General features: G+C 36.7%; 1 protein-coding gene across 1 annotated transcript; it reads left to right on the forward strand.

The window, feature by feature from the left end:
* Window positions 1-1,343: 1,343 nt before the first annotated feature.
* LOC115918117 lies at window positions 1,344-23,356 on the forward strand. Its single transcript, XM_030984937.1, has 26 exons — window positions 1,344-1,499; window positions 3,379-3,619; window positions 4,139-4,204; window positions 5,594-5,715; window positions 6,929-6,987; window positions 8,192-8,343; window positions 8,705-8,818; window positions 9,333-9,446; window positions 9,767-9,880; window positions 10,216-10,329; window positions 10,624-10,737; window positions 11,042-11,155; window positions 11,965-12,142; window positions 12,596-12,849; window positions 13,128-13,270; window positions 14,569-14,743; window positions 15,193-15,540; window positions 16,365-16,478; window positions 16,758-16,967; window positions 17,379-17,726; window positions 18,633-18,995; window positions 19,345-19,698; window positions 20,070-20,180; window positions 21,085-21,197; window positions 22,667-22,904; window positions 23,265-23,356. Exons 1-26 carry the CDS (start codon window positions 1,479-1,481, stop codon window positions 23,354-23,356), a joined length of 4,386 nt encoding a protein of 1,461 aa, XP_030840797.1. The 5' UTR covers window positions 1,344-1,478.
* The last annotated feature ends 10 nt before the right edge of the window (window positions 23,357-23,366 follow it).

The following is a 23,366-nucleotide window of genomic DNA, read 5'->3' on the forward strand; positions in this document are numbered from 1 at the left end:
TAAATACGCATATTGATACTGCAGGAACTGTAAATAATCCATTTTCTTGTTGTTCCGACAGTCTATTTTGAGATCTGATGAAATCAAAAGTATTTTAGAGGACCCATTGTCATCCAAAGCAAATAAAGCGAATCATCTTGACTCAATCATAAAGAGTCAAACTACTTTACGGTGGAAAGGTGTAAGACTAGGATGCGATGTAACGCCCACTTGGAAAGTTGGAGCAGTTGCATTAAAGCACCTCTACGTTATGTAAAGATTTCGACATGGAAAAGTTTGAGTATGGAAAGTATGAGATTTCGACATGGAAAGTTTGAGTACTCATTCAACCAATACTACTATATGCTATTTATATTTTTTTTACAACGCACTGCCATTTGTAAACTATATGCAAAATAATACCAACAAAATATTAGAGATTGATTATGCCGACAAGGCGCTGTTTTTAAAATATTTGTATAACAAACACGTGCTTAAAGCATTGATGCTGCAACTTGTGCTTTAAGCCCACCTTTAAACCCAAGAAAAAGCGGGATATACTCTTTAAATGTTGTTCTGCTCATGATGAGTCAATAGTCATTTATATTGACTAATTATTTAACGGAGTTGATATTGAAAAAGAAAATCCTTCTCATATAAAAAGCAAAAAAATATACAAATAAACATTAACAATTTTGATGCAAATACTCAAATAATAATGACATTGAACTGTAGAATAACCTGCAAATTATTTTAGCAAATGAAAAGAGAGAATTAGAATAAAGCCTGAGAGGCCTTGTGGGGTAAATTACCTCAAAGAAAGAAAAAGAAAATAGTTTGCAGAAATATTAATAGTTTTACTTTAACATATAACAAACACAACGGAAAAGACAGTATCAGAAATATATAAATAACATAATCTAATGATTACGACTAACATAAATCATTCATAATTAAGTATAAGATGAACTTTCAGTTGTCCTTTAAAAGTGTAAATGTAGTTGGGCAAGTATGAAAATCATTAGACACAATTTCTATCGGAATGAAATTACATGTTATAGTCATTTTATGAAACATAATGGGGATCTTTGAAATCGAGGACTCAATGACGTCGGGACAAGGGCCAGTATAAGTAATATAACCTGTTACCCCACCCCCTCTCACACACACACATACCCACACACCATTAAAAACTAGATTGAATATGAAATTGCATAGAATTTCAGATCACCCCCTCCCTCACTATTCAAATAATGTTTTTTCATGTTTGACAATAATACCGTTAATCATTTTTCGACGTCATGACATGCTAATAGTGTGCATTGCCTTTGAGAAAGCTGTGTCAACAAAATGCCCCTGGTTCAAAAGTTTTGATTTGTTGTTTGTACCAAAGCGGTTCGTTCCGCCTCAAGTCAGTATCAAATCCACCAGATAAGTCGGAACTATTGGAGGAGCGAGGATTGTCTGATTTCCTTTGCCATCGCTGTGGTTAACAAGCAATGGCGAGTGACAAGAAAAAGGTGGGATATACTTCTTAAAGCCTTCTAAATTTATATTAAATTTAAATTAACCCTGACATCCCTAAACAAATACAAATGTATGAGCTTTAAAATGTTAAGTTTATCGTGTATATAGAGCCCTTAAATAGTTACTGTAAATATTTAATCTGCAAATTAAACAGTTTGTTATTTGTTATGATTATTGCTAAATCGTACCGCGTGGATATCAAACTAGGCTTAGGAAAATCTACGAGAGCGTGAAAAGCAAAATTTGAAGATTTTTTTTTCCCCAGTTAGTTGTGGATAATATTTTTAAGTCGATAGTCATAAGATTCTGTTCAGTGGCAATGAAATTGCATAGCTGAAATATTAAACCGATTTTCATGAATGAATAATGTAGAAAAATTATCTTGTCAAACAGATGTATATAGAAAGTGGACGTTTGGCAGGCACAGTATGGCAAGGTTGGTCAGACAGGCCATAACGGTGTACCAATAATTGAATAAGATAATTGTTTCTGGGAAGATCCAATATACAGATTCGACATATCGTATGTTTTAACGCTTTTACTAATCATTAGTGCACTGTATATAGAAATATCACCACTGTGGTTCATCATGGTCATACGATTGCATTGTGAAAGAAACTATCTGGAAGTAATTGGACAAGTTTGATTTTACAGCATAAAAGAATAAGTGTATATTGTGACTTTTTGAAAATGTTGGCGTAGTTTTGCGAAAAGTTACACGCACTTCACATAATGACAATAATAATAATGGGTTCTTGTATAGCGCTCATATCTGTCAGATTTGACACTCCTGGCGTCCCCGATAATTAGCCCGGCTTTAGCATGGCTGCCATACGGCGCTCTAGCATGTCAACGAATTAATTCCTGCCAGGTACCCATTTACATCACCTGGGTCGAGTGTGGCAAATGCAGATCAATGTCTTACCTTGTAATCCACAGTCCGGGGTGACGTATCCACTCGACCACGACACATCATAGAAATGTATCAATAAGATTTCACAAACAAATGACATGAAATTGTGGTCCAATCATTTTAGCCTAATCTTGACAATTTTGTAATATGGTGGCTTTTGAAGAGCAATCCATCCAGGAGACTTTTCTTCTAGGATATTCCTCCTCACTGACATGGAAGAATGAATAAGCTCACAGGTTATACAAATTATTTCACCTTTCCCAGAAATTAAATTATCTTTAAATAATTAATAGTGGCTTTAATATATTTATGTTAAGGCTGTTAAGGCGTTTGGGTTCTTTTCTTCATATTTGGCATCGTCTACTCTTTGTATTATGACCGTGTTCTCCTATCTGTGTCATATAAAGTCTTATCCCGTTCTCGTCTCTGCTGGCATTCCCTTTCCCCCTACTTTGTAGTTCCTTTTGTAGTTACGGACTTGTTAATTTAATTACTCATTATTCCTAATTTGAGGTGTCAACACTTGTACCAGCATTGCCTTTTAGCGGCCCCCTATGAATTCCTAAAAGGTTGTAAATGTTTGTAATTGATTTGTAATTGTTTTGTTGGAAACATAAATATATTGACATTGAAATTAAAATTGTCTGCGTGCTTGCTGCTTACATTCTTGGACAAATCCTACAATGTCTCTGTCCCCCCGCCCCCCCCCCAGGTGTATCAAAGTGAGTGTTACGTAATAACTGCAGGGCCCTTCCCAGGATTAGTATTGATATAGCCTAGATGAGTTTATCCTGTGTTAAAACAGTACATCATAATTATCATTTTTTTATTACTACATGTATTATTACTAGTAGTACTGTTGTTATTATCATTATTTTTTTAATTATTATTATCATCATGATCATCATTATTATCGTTATCATCATCATCATCATAATTATCATTTTTATGTTATGTAGGACATCAACGGTGTTGACAACCGTGGATACGATGACCAAACCGAGATTGGGATGAAACCCATGTCGAAGGCGCCAGAAAACTGGAGGATGTCCAAGCACTTTGTTGAAGAGAATTCAGATGGGGTACCCTCAAGTCTGAAAAAGAAAAGCCATACTCGATACAAGATCATGATCTCCCTGATGGTGTTCCTAGTGGCAATCATTATTGCTATGGGAGTCGCACTACATATCTTCATTAATGGCAAGTTATCACGAGTAAAATCATATGTTTACTCAGAATTTCACATCCTATTTTTTCTCGTAGTCTTGCCATGACTATAATGCATTTCAAAGGTCTAATCATCGGCAAAGAAGGATGTTGTGTATCTACGTTTAGGCCTCTGTGTTTAAGATTAATCTGTTGTTACTCGTCTTTCTTAATCAAACATGTAACATAACACAAGTAGACCGACATACTTAGGAAAGTCTTACATTTAAGCCAGATCTATGTTTTCCGCGGTCATTTCCAGGCTTACATGGTTTTTATATACAATTCACTTATTTTTTGCCAGCTTAAAAGCTGTCATATTCCTTTTATTTTTGTCACACCATTTCTAGTTTGTTAATTCAGGGCCTGCGTTTTGTGAATAATTTCAAAGACAAATTAACAATCCTTCCTTACAGTAATCGCCCAATTTTCTATATGATGGCACTGAGGTGATAATACAAATTTATAATCACATTTTTTTCCTCTGTTTTAAATGATTTACGACAAATATAGACGACTCTCGAGATGTCTTCGAAACCCTCAAGACGACCACAATGACTAAGATGACTACGCCAAGAGGTTCGTAAAACCTTTCATAAAGTCTAGATTTGCACCAAATTATAGAGTATATTAGATTATTTACTGCTGCACTAAAATGAAAGCCAAAATCGACGTAGTTCTGATTAAATTTACTTACACTTGCTAGAAGACTTTAGTCTGGGTATTTTCCTACAATTTTCCTATCTGCTACACATTTGGGGTTTCCTAAAGATTTTTGAAGAAAAAAAATGAAGTACATGAAATGAATAACTATCCATCCACCCCAGCCCGTACTGGTTCCATTGTCATGATGGTCGTATAATCATTATTTATTTATGAACCAACTGCGCATTGTATGATACAGGTGGGAGCAATCTTTTCAAATTGGGAGAAACAAATTTACGAAGTACTCTAATCCTATCGATTTGGCCATGTTTGATTTTTTGTTTGTTTTTTGTTTTGGATTTGATATTTTTTCCCACTCAAATATTCACAAATTAAAATGGTATGTATAAATCATACATTATTGCAATAAATAATAAAACAAATGAATTATACAAGTAACGAAATACTGATAAGTATGTACGTAATAAAATAAGTTTACAGAGTACATTTAGGTTTGAGAAAAAGACAAAGTATTTTATACTGCTTGATTTAACTGATGTAACTGGCAGTGATTTTCTTAAGTGCACAAAGTGGAACATCTCCCAGATGTAAAGATCTGTAGATTTTGGGGGAATTAGTATCATGTGCTAATTGAGAATTGGTCCATAAACACCCCTTTATCCTTAATCTTACTGTATTACAAAGCCTTTCTGGAACATCTCGTGACTGTTTGGGATTTGAAATAGCTAGTCAGTGGCTGATCTGGGGCTGGTGTGTAGCTGGCGGGGGGGGGGTGAACTTGACAGGCACTTATAGGTCTTGTGTAGGCTTATAACATATGATGTATAATCATTTAATTTAATAAAATGATTTCGATACCACGTTTAAAAAAATGTCTATATCTTTTACTGCGTTTCTATTCCCAATTGTTATTGATTATTTTTGTAGTCTTAAATTTATTTCTAACAAAAACCTAAAACATCAATATATGAAATTATATAAATGTATATGAAAAAAACATGTTGGGAATGAATTAATATATCAATTCTTAAGGTTTGGTTTGGTTTAGACAATCATGTAATATCAAAATCTGAACAGGACCTGAAGAAATTGTCGAGAGAGAATCTTATATTTCACGCAACCTTAGTTGTCCCAGGTGCAGATAACCTCTCCCTTCCCTTGCCAAAAAGCTGGGAAATATATAATTAATGCAGTGTTATTAACCCATTGTTTACTGGAACCTGGTGGTCCCTGGGTTAAGCCTATGGGAATACGATAATTCAGTAGTCAACTGGTTAATAACAGAATAAATGATTTTTTCAGGCGGAGTGAGCATTGTTGAGCTGGGAGTCAATATCACCCTGCCTGATCGGGAGTACACCGATGATCTGGGAGATAAATCATCATCTGCTTATATGAATTTCACCAATGTTGTAATTTCATCAGTGAGTAGACCAATCAAATTCCATCTTGTCAAGAATGATATTGCACTCAGTGTGTAGCTTGCCGTCTTATAGGCCCGAATTCACAAAGGAGGTTTGTAGACAAACCAAGGTTTATGTGTGTCATATGCCGCGTTTTGACGCGTTTTTACAAACCTAGGTCTGTAAATACAAATCTAGGTTTGTCAAAACGCGTCAAAACGCGTCATATGACGTACATCAACCTAGGTTGGTCGACAAACCTCCTTTGTGAATTCGGGCCATAGTGTGCATTCGTGTGTAACTCGTGCTTTGCGATCGGTCAGCGAAAGAACACCCAGAGAAAAAAAATTCTTAGATTCTCAACAATGAAGAAAATCTTTCACTGAGAGCAGGAATCTCAGGACGTGACATAGTTTTTAAAATAAATTGTTTAAGAAATGATTAGTAGAATTTCATTCAGTATTGTCCGCGATTAGAAACAGCGATGATAAAAGGAAAGGATATAATTGAAAATTATTTGATGCTCGGTTAAAAGATTTGGAAATGCAAAATTATGAATTGGAACATTACACCAACTAATCCGGTAATTAATATGATACTTTCATGGTCTTAAAGAAGACCATTATTTTTTTTCTCTTGGAAATGTTATAACAGTAGTGACATAATGATATTGATCATTTAGGAGTGTTAAGAACAAAAAGTACCATAGCGCTTACAACAACTTCACAAATAATGTGAACATTGTGCGAGAAGCATAAAACTCATAAAGTAGGTAAATCATATATATCACTGACACTAGTTTAACGATAATACTTGATGTTTATATATCAATGACTTGCTCTTTTTTTAAGGGTAATCTGCCTTTTATCGAGACTATCACATGCTTAGATGATCTTGGTAACTAATTCTGTGCACTTTTCTCTGCTGGCATGGAGTATAATGTAAATTTGCGTAGAAGAAGAGTTCAAGGTACACATACGCTTAACGTGTTAGGTATTTACCTTTATTGACTTTCAAAAAGAAGTAAATGAAATAGAGTTAGCACAATGCCAACATTGATCCGCAGTGGTGATGATGCATCGACCGTTTTAAGATTGAAGTATTACCTCGCTCATATTTGGATATGTATGTTTGTTAACCCCAAATGAAAGCGAACTTTAAGAAGAATGGAATTCATTTCTTTTTCAAACTTTGCTTTGCTTCGGTTCATTCATTTTTATTTGTCTCTTTTCAGATTAATGCGACATACGCAAACAACTCGCTTTTTAACGGGGCCGCTGTTATATCAGTCAGGTATGGATGAAAGTAATAGTAGCTATGAAATTTTAGCACATGTACAAATTGTATGACCGTTGTTTAAAAATAGTATAGATGTTGTAAACTAACGGTGATTTGTGATGTAAAGAACTTGAATAAAGCACGATCGAAACATTTTTCGAAAAACTCATATCAAGGGCAATTTCAATACCCTATTGTTTGTCCCTTAGAACTCGTGTTTAAATTACGTGGTATATCATTGTCATGTTCACCCATTTCGACAGGTGACGTACAAGGCTATCGAAATTGCCTTCAGTTGATTTTCGAAAGGAGTTGCCTTAAAGGTAATACAAAGTTTTGGGAAATTTTGAAAATTGGGTGGATAGTGAATATTTACAATTTTGTTATATTTGGATGCCCCTGTAGATGTTGTATATGCACTTAAAAAATTAGCCCCTAAAACACTTCTGTTTTCGATAAAAATTGAATATAAAAATTTACCGGTGCTCCCGGTAAATTTTGATAATTTTCAAATAGCGCCTATGGCCGCACAATGGTAGCTGCGACCATGAAAATATCAGAATATGTAGTTGTGATATACAATTTCCAAACGGGAATAGCCAATTGGTCGATTTTAATCAAGAAACATTGTTTCATAGCTAAATTAATATCTTGACCTTGAGAGGGAGCTATACAACATAAAGAGTTTATTATTTATAATTTCGTAACTTTAGACTCGATTTCATTCGCGACAACGTTCACTGAATATTGTAGGATCGCATAGGCTTCCACTATGTTATTTTGAACCAAATTCATGATCCCATACCAAAACTTTGTAATACCTTTAACAGGAGGGCATTAACTCACGTACACTGTTGTGTGGTTGTGACAATATAATTGATTCTGGAAATATAAAGTTTATATCGTCTCAGAATATTGTTACATCCATATAAAACTCAATGTTCGGTAGAGTATACAACAAATTCATGCCTTTAGTGTGTGCAGAGGAAAACGTACTGGCGGGGGGGAGGGGGGGATAAATGTAAAGTAAATCTCACCATCAACCGTCCCGCGCCTTTCCTAGTATCGCCACGGACCAAAGTTGCAGTTACTGGAGGAGAATGTAAAATTTCGTGTCGTCTCGATTTTTTATCATTTACATCATTACTATAATGGCAACAGATCGAAAGATGGCACTATTTATAGTTTATTACTCTCTTTCATCTTTATCACTTCACAGCTCGGGGAGTATCAAGGTCGAGCTTATGATGTCGTTTAACATGCCCCTGGCGGAGACAGAACGAAGCAATGCAATCGAGCTCACATTGGATAACCTTAAACCTAACATGCAGGATGCATTGGATGACAACGCCATCGTTGACGTCATTACACGTAATAACTATAATTCACTCTCTTAAAAAAAATAATGCTACGCGGAATTCTAAAACTAATTCTTCAAATCTTAAGTATAATTATTAACAAATAAGGATCAGCCACATACAATAAAGCCTTTCCTTATCGTCATGTGTCGCAACTGTTGAAAACTATCACAGTGAAATGTAAATACATGTATAATGATTTCTGAAAATATCATATACATTCGACAGATTTATGGTACAACATGTATCACGTTAGACTTCTTTCATTATAACACTTTAATAACCATACTCAAAGCCGTCTAACAAGCTTGAGAGATGATAATTATTTACCATGCATTCTTCATTTCGTGTTTTATTCTTCAAATTCATACCAGCTCTGTGTGAGATCGAACCCTGTACCAATGGAGGGACATGTAATGATACCCTAAACTCATCGGACTACTCCTGTACCTGCGAAGAGGGATATACCGGCAAATCGTGTCAAAATAGTAAATACTCTCAGTCGGGCTTTTTCGTAAATTCGTTTCTATAGTTGTGGGGGCCCGTGATATGAAGAATTGTGATTGAGCAAAATTGATCAAAAGTCAAATTGCTTTTCATAGAAACCACAATTTCTTCCTTGAAGTAGAAAGACCACAATGCCTCATCTTTGTCATACTATAATATTTGAGTATGTTGTCAAACGTAAATAGGACAAAATATGAAAATAAAACTGCTTTTTATCAAATTGAAATATATTTATGAATTAGACGGTTGTAATTTTGCTGGAGGAGGAATCCCAAAACGAAGCGTGAAAAGTAGATGCTACGATGCACACCCTCGCGACCACCAACGGCTTTTGCTAATTCCTATGTCATTAATCGAGAACTTACTGTTGACGATCATCATAATGTTAAGAGGTTGAAAAGTATTATCAAGCTATTAATCCTTTTAAATGGTCTGTTTTTGAACTACATATTTGAAATATATCTGTTCACCTATCCCATGTTTAAATAATTTCAGTTATCGGAGCATGTGCGAGCAATCCTTGTGAAGATGGAGGAGAATGTAATGACGACGGTGGCTCCTATACATGCACATGTACTTCTGGTTTCATGGGGGAGAACTGTGAACAAGGTAAAGACGCAATAATATTAGACCTATACTTGAATTCTACTCCAGGTTGTTTAGTTAAGTTTCTATTTAATGATCATTTTATCATAACGACCAAAAATTCTACATGACATCGGAACTGCTCTTACAGTTTCAGAAAGTGTCATGCCACATTAAATATAGACTCACTGCACATATCTGTATGAAGGTTTAATGGCCTGGGTTTATCATAATGTTAGGAGTTGTACATTATTATCAAGCTATAAATCATTTCAAATATTCGGTTTTGGAACTACATATTTGAAATATATCTGTTTACCTTTCCCATGTTTAAATTATTTCAGTTATCGGAGAATGTGCGAGCAATCCTTGTGGAAATGGAGGAGAATGCAATGACGACGGTGGCTCCTATACATGTACATGTACTTCTGGTTTCATGGGGGAGAACTGTGAACAAGGTAAAGACGCAATAATATTAGACCTATACTTGAAATCTACTCCAGGTTGTTTAGTTACGTTTCTGTTTAATGATCTTTTATCTTAACGACCAAAAACTCCTTCATGATATGGGATTCGTCTGCTTTTACAGTTTCACGAAGTGTCGAGCCACGTGAAATCTAGAATCTCTGCAAATATCAGTATAAAGTTTTAATGGCCTGGGTTAGAAAAACTATTATCGTAATGTTAGCAGTTGTACATTTTTATCAAGATATATATGATTTCAAATTGTCGGTTTTTGAACTACATATCTGACATAAATCTGTTCACTTATCCCACGTTTTAATTATTTCAGTTATCGGAGGATGTGCGAGCAACCCTTGTAAAAATGGAGGACAGTGCGAAAACACAGAAGGCTCCTATACATGCACATGTACTTCTGGTTACACTGGTATAAACTGCGGACAAGGTACATACGCAATAATATATGGCCTGTACCTGAAATTTGCTCCAGGTTATTTAGTTACGTTTCTATTTAAGGTTCATTTTATCATAACGACCAAAAATCCTACATGATATCGGAACAGCTTTTATAGTTTCAGGAAGTGACATTCAGAATCACTGCACATATCAGTTTAAAGTTTTAATGGACGAGGTTAGAAAAACGATTTTCATTCAGCTATAAATAATTTCAAATAGTCAGTTTTTGAACTACATATCTGAGAGAAATCTGTTCACCTATCCCACGTTTAAATTATTTTAGAGATCGGAGCATGTGCGAGCAATCCTTGTGAAAATGGAGGAGAATGCTATGGCGATGGTGACTCCTATACATGCACATGTACTTCTGGTTTCATGGGGGTGAACTGTGAAACAGGTAAAATCGTCTCAAATAAGTCATTTTACATAATGCGTTCTAACTTAATGAAAAATTTTGTATGACAAAAATATACGTGATAATATTGAGAAATGTTTTGGAAAACTTTGGAGAAATCTGTGCCGCAAATTCTGAAATCCAAATTGGATTCACACATTAGTTTTAAATCAACTTTTATAAAGCCATGAAATAGCTGCATTATATTTATACAGCATCCTAAAGCGGTACATCATGATTTGTTTTCTTCAATTTTTGAAATATAAATCCTGGATAGATTAATAATTGTACTTTTCTTATCTTGTAGATATTGACGAATGTGATAACAATCCTTGTGAAAATGGAGGACAGTGCGATAACACAGAAGGCTCCTATAGATGCATATGTACTTCTGGTTTCACCGGAATGAACTGTGAACTAGGTAAGATCCTACAGTATATCAGGGGAGTGTTTCACAAAGACTAAGATCGACTTTAAGTTGGACTTAAATTATGGCAGACTGTTCATGCCACTGTTTACTCTGACCATTATGATATTTAGATAATTTGTTTTTTCATTCAATAATGAATTATCAAACAATGTAAATTATGTAGATTTGTTACCATGATGAGTACGTTCCTTGAGAGAGTAAATGATGATAGCCAGTAGTATAGTGGCATGAACTGCCTGCCATAGTTAAGTCCAACTTAAAGTCGACGTTAGTCTTTGTGAAACACTCCCCAGGTATACTAAATATACTATGATTAAGTTACTGCCGGCTATGTATGATACATTTTCAGGCGCGGATTTAGGGGCAACACCAGCCCATACCCATCATCTATTCAAAACCAAATCGTGCATATTTTATACTTGCGTAGATACACTAGAAAAGTACAGTGAGAAAGTGTGCCATACCTATTTCAGACCCAAAATGCACGTGAAATAGTGTGATCATCTTTTCTTTTTTAGAAAGATTATGGGTTGTCACTCATATTTCGCTTCTTATTTTACTTCTTATTGGTAAATTACAGTCTTAAATGTAATAACGTGTTTTTATTTTGTTGTATAGACTTTTAAGAACTCTGCGTACCTTCCTCTGCTCTCTTCTGTCTTTTCTCTTCTTCTTCTCTCTCTCTCTCTCTCTCCTCTATCAGTATGTTTCAGGTGATTTACTTGTTTAAATCCGTAATTACGGACCGTGCAAAACCATTCAAGTTAAAATACTTGATTGTTACAATCGTTATATCACAGCTAGCGACTGTGGCTTCCGACCGGCCTACTCTTCGTCCCGTCCCCGTATCATCGGTGGTTCACCGACTCAGCTCGGGGACTGGCCCTGGATGGTTTCTCTCAGAGATCGCTCCAACGTTCATCGATGTGCTGCTGTAGTCATCAACAGTACCACGGCTGTCACTGCAGCGCATTGTGTGTAAGAATCAATTCAAATTCACTAAAGGAACAACTGTCAATATTATATTCTAAAATTCTAGATGCTTTTGGGGTGACAATAAACCATAAAGCTGTTATATGAATGTTTATCGTTAGAGGGCTGGTTATAACTGGAAATCATTTAAAACTGTACTAGACAACGAAAAGAATGTTTCTTATATTCGTAAGAGGTTGCATTCATGACATTGATTAATGCATGCGTTGTATATACATATATTTCTACCTTCATTACCAAATTAGGCAAAAAGAAAAGAAAACTATATGTAGCATCCTGAAATAAAAATCAATCTTCTTCTTTTCAACTTACATGAATACGCTTAAGTTGTAAACTCTTGAACTTTCAACAACAAAAAAATCGTCGATTTCAGCTAAACTGAACTGTTTAATCGATCATGAATATTTTCATTTACATCGCTACGAAATACTTTCACAGTAAAAAGTTCGACACTGCGGTTCTGGGGGATCTTAAACTATCCATGACGTCACCATATCACATCGAAACAGACGTTGAAGCCGCTATTCATCCAGACTATGCTATCAATACCATCACCAATGACATCGCTGTGATCAAGTTCAACATCAACCTTGAGTTCAATGATTACATCCAACCTATCTGCCTCCAAGATCGAGATGCGTCTACGCGATTTACAGCATGTTACATAACAGGGTGGGGCCATACCTCTGAAGGTAATATCTGCTTGTGAGCGTCTTAATGTTTTTATTAATCAATTCATCCGAATCAAATTCAAATTTGTAATTGTTGAACATATTCATACAAGCATTGTGAACAAATATACATAACGAAACACTGAAAAATAGGTTGTTAAAAGCCGTTGGTAAAGAAAATAGAATGGCGAAAGATGTGAAAATAATGTCATGAGCTTATTTGAGAAAAAAATAGGCTGTTTGAATGTTTTACTATAATTCCTCAAATTATGTGAGGGAATTTATAATGTTGTTCACAGGTGGCACCGTATCTGATACACTTCAGGAAGCAACGATAACATTGTTTGATGAGGCGCAATGCCAGTCGTTTTATCCGGACCGTACCATTACACCGACTATGCTCTGTGCAGGACATTTGTCTGGAGAAATGGACGCATGCCAGGTAGGCCCTTCCACCCATTACTTGCCCCCCCCCCGTCTCTCTATATCTATATATCTCTCTCTCTCTCCCTCTCTCTATCTGTATCTACGTTTGTCTCTCTTTTATCTATTTTTCTCCTTCTCTTTCTCTATCTTTTTCTCTCTCTAATGTCTCCATCTCTCTGGTCAATCTCTCTGGCCTTTTTTGCAATACTTTTTTTAATGATTCCCCTTATCCACACCCCTGACATTTAAGTCACACTAAAGAGTCATGTGTCAGTGTTTAAGTAGAAAAGTAATGGAATGATATGCATGTTTGCACAATGAGAGGATGCATGAATAAAATGGCAGAGACATCACCAACAGGTAAAGGAAGAGAAGAAGGACATTTAGAGTAAACAATAGGCATTCATTCCTTTGCTATTCCTTTGAGAGGTATTTGATTTTCATGTTTGTAGTCTCTCCAAAAACATTTGACTATAACACTGCCGTGGTTGATTAAAAACCTCTCAGATTTTGACGATGTATAGTATAATGTCAGAAAGTCAAAGAAAAAAAGGTAATGTTCTAAATGTGCTGATGCAGTTTTTAGTTTGATACCAGTAAACACTGTCTAAAACAAGGTAAACGATGTATTGTATAATCTCAGAAAGTTAAAGATAAAGGTGAGTTCTGTTTTTTGTTTAAAGAAAATGAGTTCTCACAGAATCAAACGAAACTTACACTGAATGTTCAAGATTATAAATAAATTTCATTTGCCAAACAATTTTGGTAGAAAATGTATACTGGCTGAGTAATGAGCATAGAAAGGTTAGGAAATCAATGTTAGTAGCACGCCCCGACACCATTTGTGTAGTCCCATACACATCGTTCTGTGTACAGTGCTTGTTACTTTACTAAGACTGATCGATGTACCTCTCAAATGTTAGCACCAAGATGCAGCGTTCATCAGAAAACTATTTGAAGTACGGATGTGGTATAGTGTTCTAGGACACCTACCCCCTGGACATCCACCCGGATAACCACCCCCAGTCAACTACCCCGGACAACTACCCTAGGAAGTAGCTGTCCGGGGGTACTTGTCCGGGGTAGTTGTCCTATGGGTAGTTTTCTGAGGTTAGTTGTCCGGGGTAATTGTCCTAGGGGTTAGTTGTCCTAGGGAGGAGTTGTCTAGGGATAGTTGTCCTGGGGTAGTTGTCCCGGGGTAGTCGTCCTAGAGGGTGGTTATCCGGGGGTGGATGTCCAGGGGGTAGGTTTCCAGATACGGTTAATAATATACGCTTTGATGTTCATGTACATGGTGTGTGCTGTGTTAAACAGGGTGATACCGGTGGACCTCTCCAATGCGAAGATCAATATGGCCGCTTTCATCTGGTCGGTATCACAAGCTTTGGATACGGCTGCGGGAGACCCAACACTCCAGGTGTCTACACCAAGGTTTCTGAATACTATGACTTTATTAGTTCAGCTGATCCTCAACCCGAACCTGAACCCGGTAAGATGAAGGCAATTAACACATCCGTCTCCGTTTACTTTTTGCTTCTATCGAAATGAATTTTTAAAAACTGAATTTAACGAGGTTTCAAAGGGTTGGTGGGCACAGGCATACAAATCAACACTACCTACATGTATTTTCTGGTAACCGCCACATCATATTCGGAAAGCGAATTTTGTCTAGAGTTCTTTTTTAATCTGATTTTATTTACTTTCAAAAGAAAAGAATATTATATCAGTATAGTATAATATGCGACGGTATCAAAACTGTCAAAACTTATAAAAAGGTAATTAGAGAGACCACAGGCCGTGGCAAAATGGATGCTGATTGTTCACTGAAAACACTCTAAAAAAAAGTATAAATTCATTGTTTTCTAAAGACTTGCGAAACCGCAAACATTAAGAAACACTGACGAAATCATCTTCATCTCAATTCTCTTGATTCAAAAGTGTTGGCAGTCGACCTCTCTCTGGACATCCCATTCGTGGTCACACAATTACGCTTCCCAGGCCTGGAATTCCAGTGGATCCTTAACACAGCTGATGGAAACGCCATCGACATCTACATCTTCAAACTCGACATCTTACGGGTTCGAGATACCTTGATCATTGGTCACGGCAGTGATCCTCAAAGTCTGGCCAGTGTCATCGTCAACTCTAGAGACGGACCTGTTTCCCATGTCTATAGAATATTCGATGATTACGCTTGGATTCAGCTCTACGTAACGCCATACCTGCAAATTCCCCTTCAACTAGGGGTACGTGGACTTGCCGAGGGCGCCCTTGTAGACAGAGAAGGTATGTTTCATTACATGGTTTAACACACATACCAGAGTGTAATGACTGGGAGGCAAATCAGGAAAAAGTACCACCAAGTGATTAGTATCTCACAAAAGAGACATGTAGACGAGTAGAACAGCCATATTGTCTTCCGTTAAAAACAATTATTGTATGAATCAACAGAACATTGAGGTTTTTCCACTCACACATTATCGGATAATCGTTTTTTGTAAAACTTTCCTGATTTATTTTTCAAGCATTTTGGTTGAGATTTATGGTTATGCAAACACTTGTTTTTTACTTGAAGAGGTTGTAGACGTGCAGTGTGGTTCAAAGTACATTCGCATACCTATTATGTTATGTACCGATGTTAACATGGAGAAGAGAGCAAATTCGTCCTTGTTTTCACGAATGTTCAAATATTTTATTTTCAAAATATCCGTCTCATGTTTTATCCTAGATATTTATTTATTGATGCCGCTAATTGAAACTCTGTAATAATTTATAGATTCAATTCTAAGATACATTTTTTCATATACCTCCAGTCCTAAAAAAGACACAATTCCAAACGAATCATTTTATGATAAATTGCTGCATTTTCTCCAAGTTTACAATTGTGTGGGTTTTTTTATCCTAACTGTCTTTAATTGAAATAATGGAGTCATGTGGTATTTTTAAATACATGAAAAACTGATATCAGGGATATTGCTAGTAAACAACATTATTATTGCTATCAAATAGGAAACTAGGCCTTAATTACTAAATTTTATCTAATTTTCACATTATCAATTGAAAACACCTGTAAATGATGCTGTACTTATTTGTTCTTTTTGGTTTTCAAGATAATTCAGATTTCTGCGCAAACCAGCCGTGTGGAGCGGGAAACCTTTGTATGGAAAATTCTGTCGGATACTCTTGTAACTGTCTGGTTATTTCGAGCGGGTCGTCTTGCAAAGGTAAGTAAAATTATGTCTTTATTTCTTATTTCTTTTACATTCTGGGACCCGTTTCACAAAACTTGTCATCAGTGACAAATGACAGTCTTTGTTATAAGCTACTGAAATCCTTGCTTTTGATTGGTTAGCAGCAGGTTCGTCACTGATTTTTGTCACTTGTCTTTGAAAAAAGGCTTCGTAAAACAGGTCCCATGTCGTCCTTTAACGTTTTCCAAAATATTGCAGAATTTATATTGCGATTTTGGAGCAATGACCTTCTATTCTATTCTCTTGACACAGAATTATCCCATGAGTTCAGCGAAGGAGAGTCTTATTCTTACATGGAGCGAGAAGTTCAAATCTCTAGTGGAATAGACTGTGATTTTGATAATGGCTGGTGTGGGTGGGATCAGGAGCGGTTATTAGACAACCTCGATTGGACTCTGTACACCGGAAGTGAACATCGGAACTTCATCGGACCAGCAGTTGATCACACTGAGCTTAGCGACAGTAAGTGTTTTATCGTGAATGATTGGACTAGCTCAATTTGACGCAAAATAAAACTACTTCCATGTTGTTTATTTTGTCAAAGGAAAACTGATAAATGATATAACAGAAGTATGGATTTGTTATTACAGAACCTCGTGAAACCAGAAAGGGAGAAGGTTCGTATGAATTTAATTTACACCCTGCATGTATGAAGGAAAAGTCGAGCGGTGAAGCAGCTCACACAAAGCAAGTGACTTGATCAAATTTGACACAAACATTAAAAGCTTCCGAATTTGCACAGAACGGAGCTCTTCCTGTGAACTTTATCAATATAATAGAGGTTTCATTCTAATTGCCATAGAACTTATTTTAATTTATGTTGACAGAATTGTTTGCGTTTACTATCTAAAAACGATTTTGATACCCCCACAGGTGGAAGTTATATCTATATTGAGACGTTTGGGGACGAATCCAATTACACTGCCACACTGGTAAGCAGCAAATTCACCGGGACAGAGAGTGACCACCGCCAATGCTTGACCTTCTTCTACTACGTATCCAGAGGTGATGACTTTGATCTCGGCGTACAATTCGTGGCAGAGAACACGACAGTAGCTGAGCCAGTGTGGAGTTTACCAGGGAAGATATTAAATAGATGGAACATTGCTGAATTCGAGCTGAGTGTAGCAGGGTGGTTTCTCATTGAGGCCAGGTTGGCGGGATACTCTCGAGGACCAATCAGTATCGATGACATCCAATTTACCGATTGTCTTTTGGATGGTATGTATGTAGGTGGTCTGAAAAGATCAAGGCCTACCCTAACCGTTATGACCAAAGATTTAAAGATACTATGTCCATTTTGCAGCCAACATCAAATTATGTAGAAATTTGCAGGAATTATGAATATGTAATGTATATGTCTTTTGAAATGTAAACGTTAGCAGTATCTTAATATTCAAATTATGCAAGGAACCCCGTTTACTTGCTAGACTTCACTGTCAGACACTATTGAGTGACTGAGTGGCTTTACTTCCTCTTTGGTAATAACATACATAAAATTAGCTGTAAGGGGTACATGAGCATTTGTCTACATCAATAACCCGCTTCTTTTAATGGCAAAAATTAAACTTATTGAATCTTTGTGCACCACAAAACTTACGACTATTAGGTACAATGGTCAGAACATCAGACCATTACTTACTGACTTGGTAGCACTTAAGTTGATTTGACAACTAATAGACATTATTTTCCCACTTAAAAACATTTTCAAGCCCCCTTTTTTAATAGGGAAGCTCTAAATTAGTATTTTCTTTCAAATGCCGTTGGAAATTAACTTTTTCATTTGTTTGGCCTGCAAATGAGACATAGTACCTTTAATAGGTTCAAATCCTACAATGAAGTGTTTATGAGCCGTTATTTATTCTCTACTAGTTTTTGTATGTTGTGTATCAATATCATATTGTATATTTTAAGATTAATATCATATTATCTTGATAGCATTATGTGATAATATAATATATTTAATACAAGATGGGTTGGGTTTTGTAACTGATAAACTATGTATTTCCAGATTCGTTCCCAAAGATACTACATCAACTGCTGGAAAAGGGTGATTAATCTATACCAAATTATATTTCTCACAGAATGTTTCCGTCACTCCTATCTATACCAAATCATCCATTGCAGGCAACCTCCAAGAAGCCATAACTCTCGTACCTGGTAACGTGGTATACAGGACGTCACCGAACTTCCCGAACATTTACCCCAATCACGTGACCCAGCTGTGGACCATCACCGCACCGGAAGGGTATGGGGCTCGCTTTGACATCGACGTCATCAACCTTGAGCAATCATTCGACAGACTTGCTATCGGGACTGGGCATGATCCTACCAATGAGGGCAGCATCTTAGATAGCTGGAATGGACACCATCTGTTGCAGAGTGTTACCAGTGTATCTCGCCAATACCAGTACTGGGTGTCATTTGAAAGTGATCTTACCATTAGGGATCAGGGCTTCGTTATCGCTATTTACCCTGTGCAGTTTACAGGTTTGTTCTATGAATTATTGGTAAAAATTAAACATTGATCCCAGACGATCAAAAATAATCCCTTTTCAACTTAAATCTATACAGGGTCTAACATAACTCAATTTTATCAGATAAAGAGAACAATCTTCTGCCCACCTGATAAAGAAATTTCATTTCATGTAAAAGTAGATCTATTACAACGTGTTTCTTTCTGCTTAAGATGCATTAATTATGGGGATTTGTGTTCGCTCACTTTGCTATAACATGACAAGCATGATTGCCATTAGGATGCATAACTTTGATTAATATTGAAATAATTTGCTCAGTACTGACTTTTACAGCTCTTTGATAAATTTGTGATTTTACATAGAAACTTACATTACAATGGAAACCGGGGAAACACTAAACATCACTTCGCCAAACTATCCGATGCTATATCCGAACAGTCAAATCGTTCTATGGCTGATTACCGCACCTCCTCAACATGGACTCTACTTTCGGTTCGCGAAGTTCGAAACCGAAGCTCGACGGGATATGGTGATTGTTGGTACCGGAGAGACACCATCACCGGACGCGAGTATCCGACTTGCAGAGATGTCAGGCTTTATCACCCCAAGTGATATAGTCTATGATGATAATCAAGCTTGGATTATGTTTAGAGCAGATTTCGAAACGATTGCGGCATCCGGGTTCTTCGTAGAAGTACGAACTGTCGAAAGGCTAGGTGAGAAATTGCACAGAAGAGTTGAACTTTATCTCTCACTTTCATTAAAAGTGTTCTTATACTTTACTTGAGGTGTGTGATGTGTACTATGTAGAATAATTAAATGATACATTTCATATTTCCTCAAGGACAATGAGACTTGCAGATAAAAGTACGTCATTGTTTGTCTAATGACGAATGGGAATTTTTCATTACATATTCTGCCCAACAGTAAATGTAGAATGATAAGTAGTTGAGCAGAACATTTATTTGATGTAGGTCTGGACCTGCCCATAACTAAATACATGATTGTATATTAATGACAATTTCTAAAAGAGTGAATAATAATATTGTGTGATTGATTCGTACTTTCTTCCCCCTTCTGCGTGCAGATTGTAATGCGAGCAACGCTTTTCACTGCCCCAATGGACAGTGCATCCCTATGACAGCTGCATGTGATGGATACAATGACTGCCAGGATTTCATTGATGAGGAACATTGTCGTGAGTAACACATATTATAAAGGGTTACAATCATTGTCGTAAGTCATATACACAATCGTGTAATCTCAAATTGAAGCTATATGGAATAATATCCAACACAAATACCCGTTTGACCCTACACTCCCCTCCCCACTGAATAAGAAATACAGTCAGATTTGGGCAGCAACGGTGAACAAAATATTTTCGCAATATGAAAAGTCATACTTAGTTCTGAAAACAGGCCGACGTCTAAGTCTCAAACAATCAGTGAAGACCCCATACGTTTTCATGATTTGAAGTTGTTTTTTTTACCTGACTGCTAAGAAAACACGTTTATACCTGTACAAAAGCAACCAGCTAGGAGACTTAGGACTTTGAGCACTCTCAGAAGGACTTTGTAAGGGGGATCAATGCCTAAACAAAGAGGACCAGCGCATCGACTATTGAGCCATCGCGCCTCCACAATAGAACGGTTTAATAACATATTCAAATTGTATGCATACTTTATAAACAAGCGTTGTTCTTGACAACCTAAAGGCTTGTCTGAGGTTTGCCCGATTTAGCATGAAATGAGGTATGCAGACTGGATTCCAAGTATTGTGGTGATTCATTAGTAACAGGTTAATGTAACACCTCGTCACTAGGTCCCCAGGAAAGAAACGTCAATATATTTGAATATGTTAGTAAACCGATCTATTTAGTCTAGTACTCACGAAGAAATGAGAATTTTGTACAACGTGTTGTGGGTTCCTTTCTTCTCCCCGGTGTCTGTTTTATATATTCTTTCTACCCACATGAATGAAATTAATTGTAATTTGGGGCAAAACATATCACGTTTTATCATTCGGTTTGTCGCTTAATCGATGAGAGGATTACTACGTAATATCATTTACACGATTTTAAATCTCTATTAATACATGTACAGCTGCCTGTGTCGCAGTGCCCGCAAGCTGCAGTCAGATGTTGCCCTACAATATGACCTATTTCCCAAACCAACATGCTACCAGTGCAGACGATGCAGACATCATTTTAGAACAGGTAGCTCTATATATGTCATGTATCTATGTCATGTATCTGTGTATATCGTGTTATTTCAAGTAGTATGTACATTTGAGCAAAGCGAATTTCCATTAGACAATCAAATAAATTTGACAGTTTGAAATTTACTGTCAAATGAAATATTGCTCTTTATAAGTAGTATTATCAAATGGGTTCAAGAGTGTAACCAATAAGAAGCGTCGAAATGGATCATGACTGTGTGCGTGTATTAATTTTTTAACCATATGCACGGGGAGTACATTTTGGTGATAAAAACCGTCAATTTCTCGACTTTATTCTTATATTGTAGACCCATCTTATAAAACATGTTATCTCGTGCATTATGCTATGGTCACATTACCCAAAAGTAGCCTGCTCGGCGGCCGAGCGGCGAGTTTTTAACCAATTCTGCCCGGCGGCCGCCCAAGCACCGCTCGTTTTTAGGGCATCGCTCGGTCGCCGCTGAAGTTTAGCGCAGGGTTAAAATTTGGGCGGCGCCTGCTCACTTTTCACTCGCCGCCCAAAATACGCTCGGTGCCTGGGCGGTCGCCTAATTCCAGCAATGACCGAGCAGGCTACTGATCGGTCGGTCGCTGCTCTGATTTGTGACCATAGCTTTAGTGATATGCACTGCACTTGGTTGAGTCACATTGAGACGGACAATGAACTCGACAAGTCTCATTCATTATCCTACTTTGACTTACCTGCGTGTAGTGCATATTCACTAATGCACTCGCAAACATGTATTAAATGTATACTAGCATGTCTTGGGTCTGAAAAACCTGAAAGGCCTACATATTTCGATACCCTAATTCAGCCAGTTTCAGTGATTATCTGCCATTAAATCATATAATTATAACTCTAAATGCATATAAATACATTATTTCTGTAGATTAATTATATTTATTAAGAGAGTCACATGAGTCTAATGAAGTACAACTGTTGAAGTGTGTTTTAACCTTAAATGTTTGAAGAACAACGTGCAGGGCCTCAAGAAAAGTGAATATTACTGTATGATTTAAAGGTCAATAGTTATTATTTTACGTCCTGTCGCCAATTGTTTGAATGATTGACTGATTTTATTGAAAACAAACACAATATCTTTATCAAGTCCATCAGAGAACATTTTACATCAATGAAACATTGTATAAGGCAACAGTCAAGACATTTAAATGCACAGAGACAACAATTAATCGTGGGTAAATTTTCTCTTTTTGCGATAGTCTGCACTCGGCGTTTGTCCTGGTTATAATTTGTTTTTATTATAATCATTGTTAGTATTGTTATTATTATTGTTATTATTATCATTGTTGTTGTTTGTGTTGTTTTATCTGAAACGTCCTCCTGAGAAGCAGCAATAGAGATTAACAATTTAAAGCCCGCTATCCGATGTTGCCTGATTGAATCATGGCATAATTATCGTCGTCATCATCATTAAATATCCTATTCATCATCAACGTCTTCCGCAGGTGGTAAGTAGTTGTCCTCAGGGTAACAACCTTCGGCAACTCGCCTGCAACATGCTGTTCCCTGATTGTCCTCACTTCGGTCCAACCCTTCAGCCCTGCAAATCATCCTGTATGACCGAGTTGGAGTTATGTACCGTGGCCGACGGTGTGGTAAATGGAGAAGAATGGCCACTGGTTTGTGATTCGTTGCCGGAAACGGAAGAAGATCTTTTTGGCAGGTGTTCTGGACCAAACGGAGGTGAGAGCATATAGTTAAAGATATTGTTATCTTGGAACGAAAGTAAAATGCTCATGTTCTATCCTTTTAGGTGTCAAATGCTTTAAATTTTCGTCCGTGATTTCCATTGGATTATAGAATATTAATATCTGGAAGGGATCGATATCGAGGTCATCGCTGTCTTCACCTAAGAGTAGCTCAAAGGCATTTGCTAAATTGTGCAACTCTTCATTTGTTTTACACATGCTAGCCACACGTTAAGATTTACATTCTAGCCTCACAAAATATGCAGGCTTTCTTTGTGTTGTTTGTTTTTCTTTCAACTAATTCTTGCAGACTGTTTTGTATTTTTAAATGGTTTTATTTTGTGGTAGGTAATAGGAATACGCTTTCTAACGTACTCATGCCCATCATGCGAAGTTCCGATCCACGAGATATTCGGAGAACTTGCTGAAAGTAGAGGTCCTAGCTAAGGATTCATTC

The sequence above is a fragment of the Strongylocentrotus purpuratus genome, unplaced genomic scaffold, assembly GCF_000002235.5.
Source record: "Strongylocentrotus purpuratus isolate Spur 01 unplaced genomic scaffold, Spur_5.0 spur5_scaffold_14, whole genome shotgun sequence".
NCBI lineage: Eukaryota > Metazoa > Echinodermata > Echinoidea > Camarodonta > Strongylocentrotidae > Strongylocentrotus > Strongylocentrotus purpuratus.

Coding starts and splice junctions, on each gene's coding strand:
- LOC115918117 (XM_030984937.1), top strand. CDS start 1,479: ATGGCGAGTGACAAGAAAAAG. Junction 3,620..4,138: donor ACTACATATCTTCATTAATG/GCAAGTTATCAC, acceptor CGACAAATATAG/ACGACTCTCGAGATGTCTTC. Junction 19,699..20,069: donor ACGAACTGTCGAAAGGCTAG/GTGAGAAATTGC, acceptor TTCTGCGTGCAG/ATTGTAATGCGAGCAACGCT.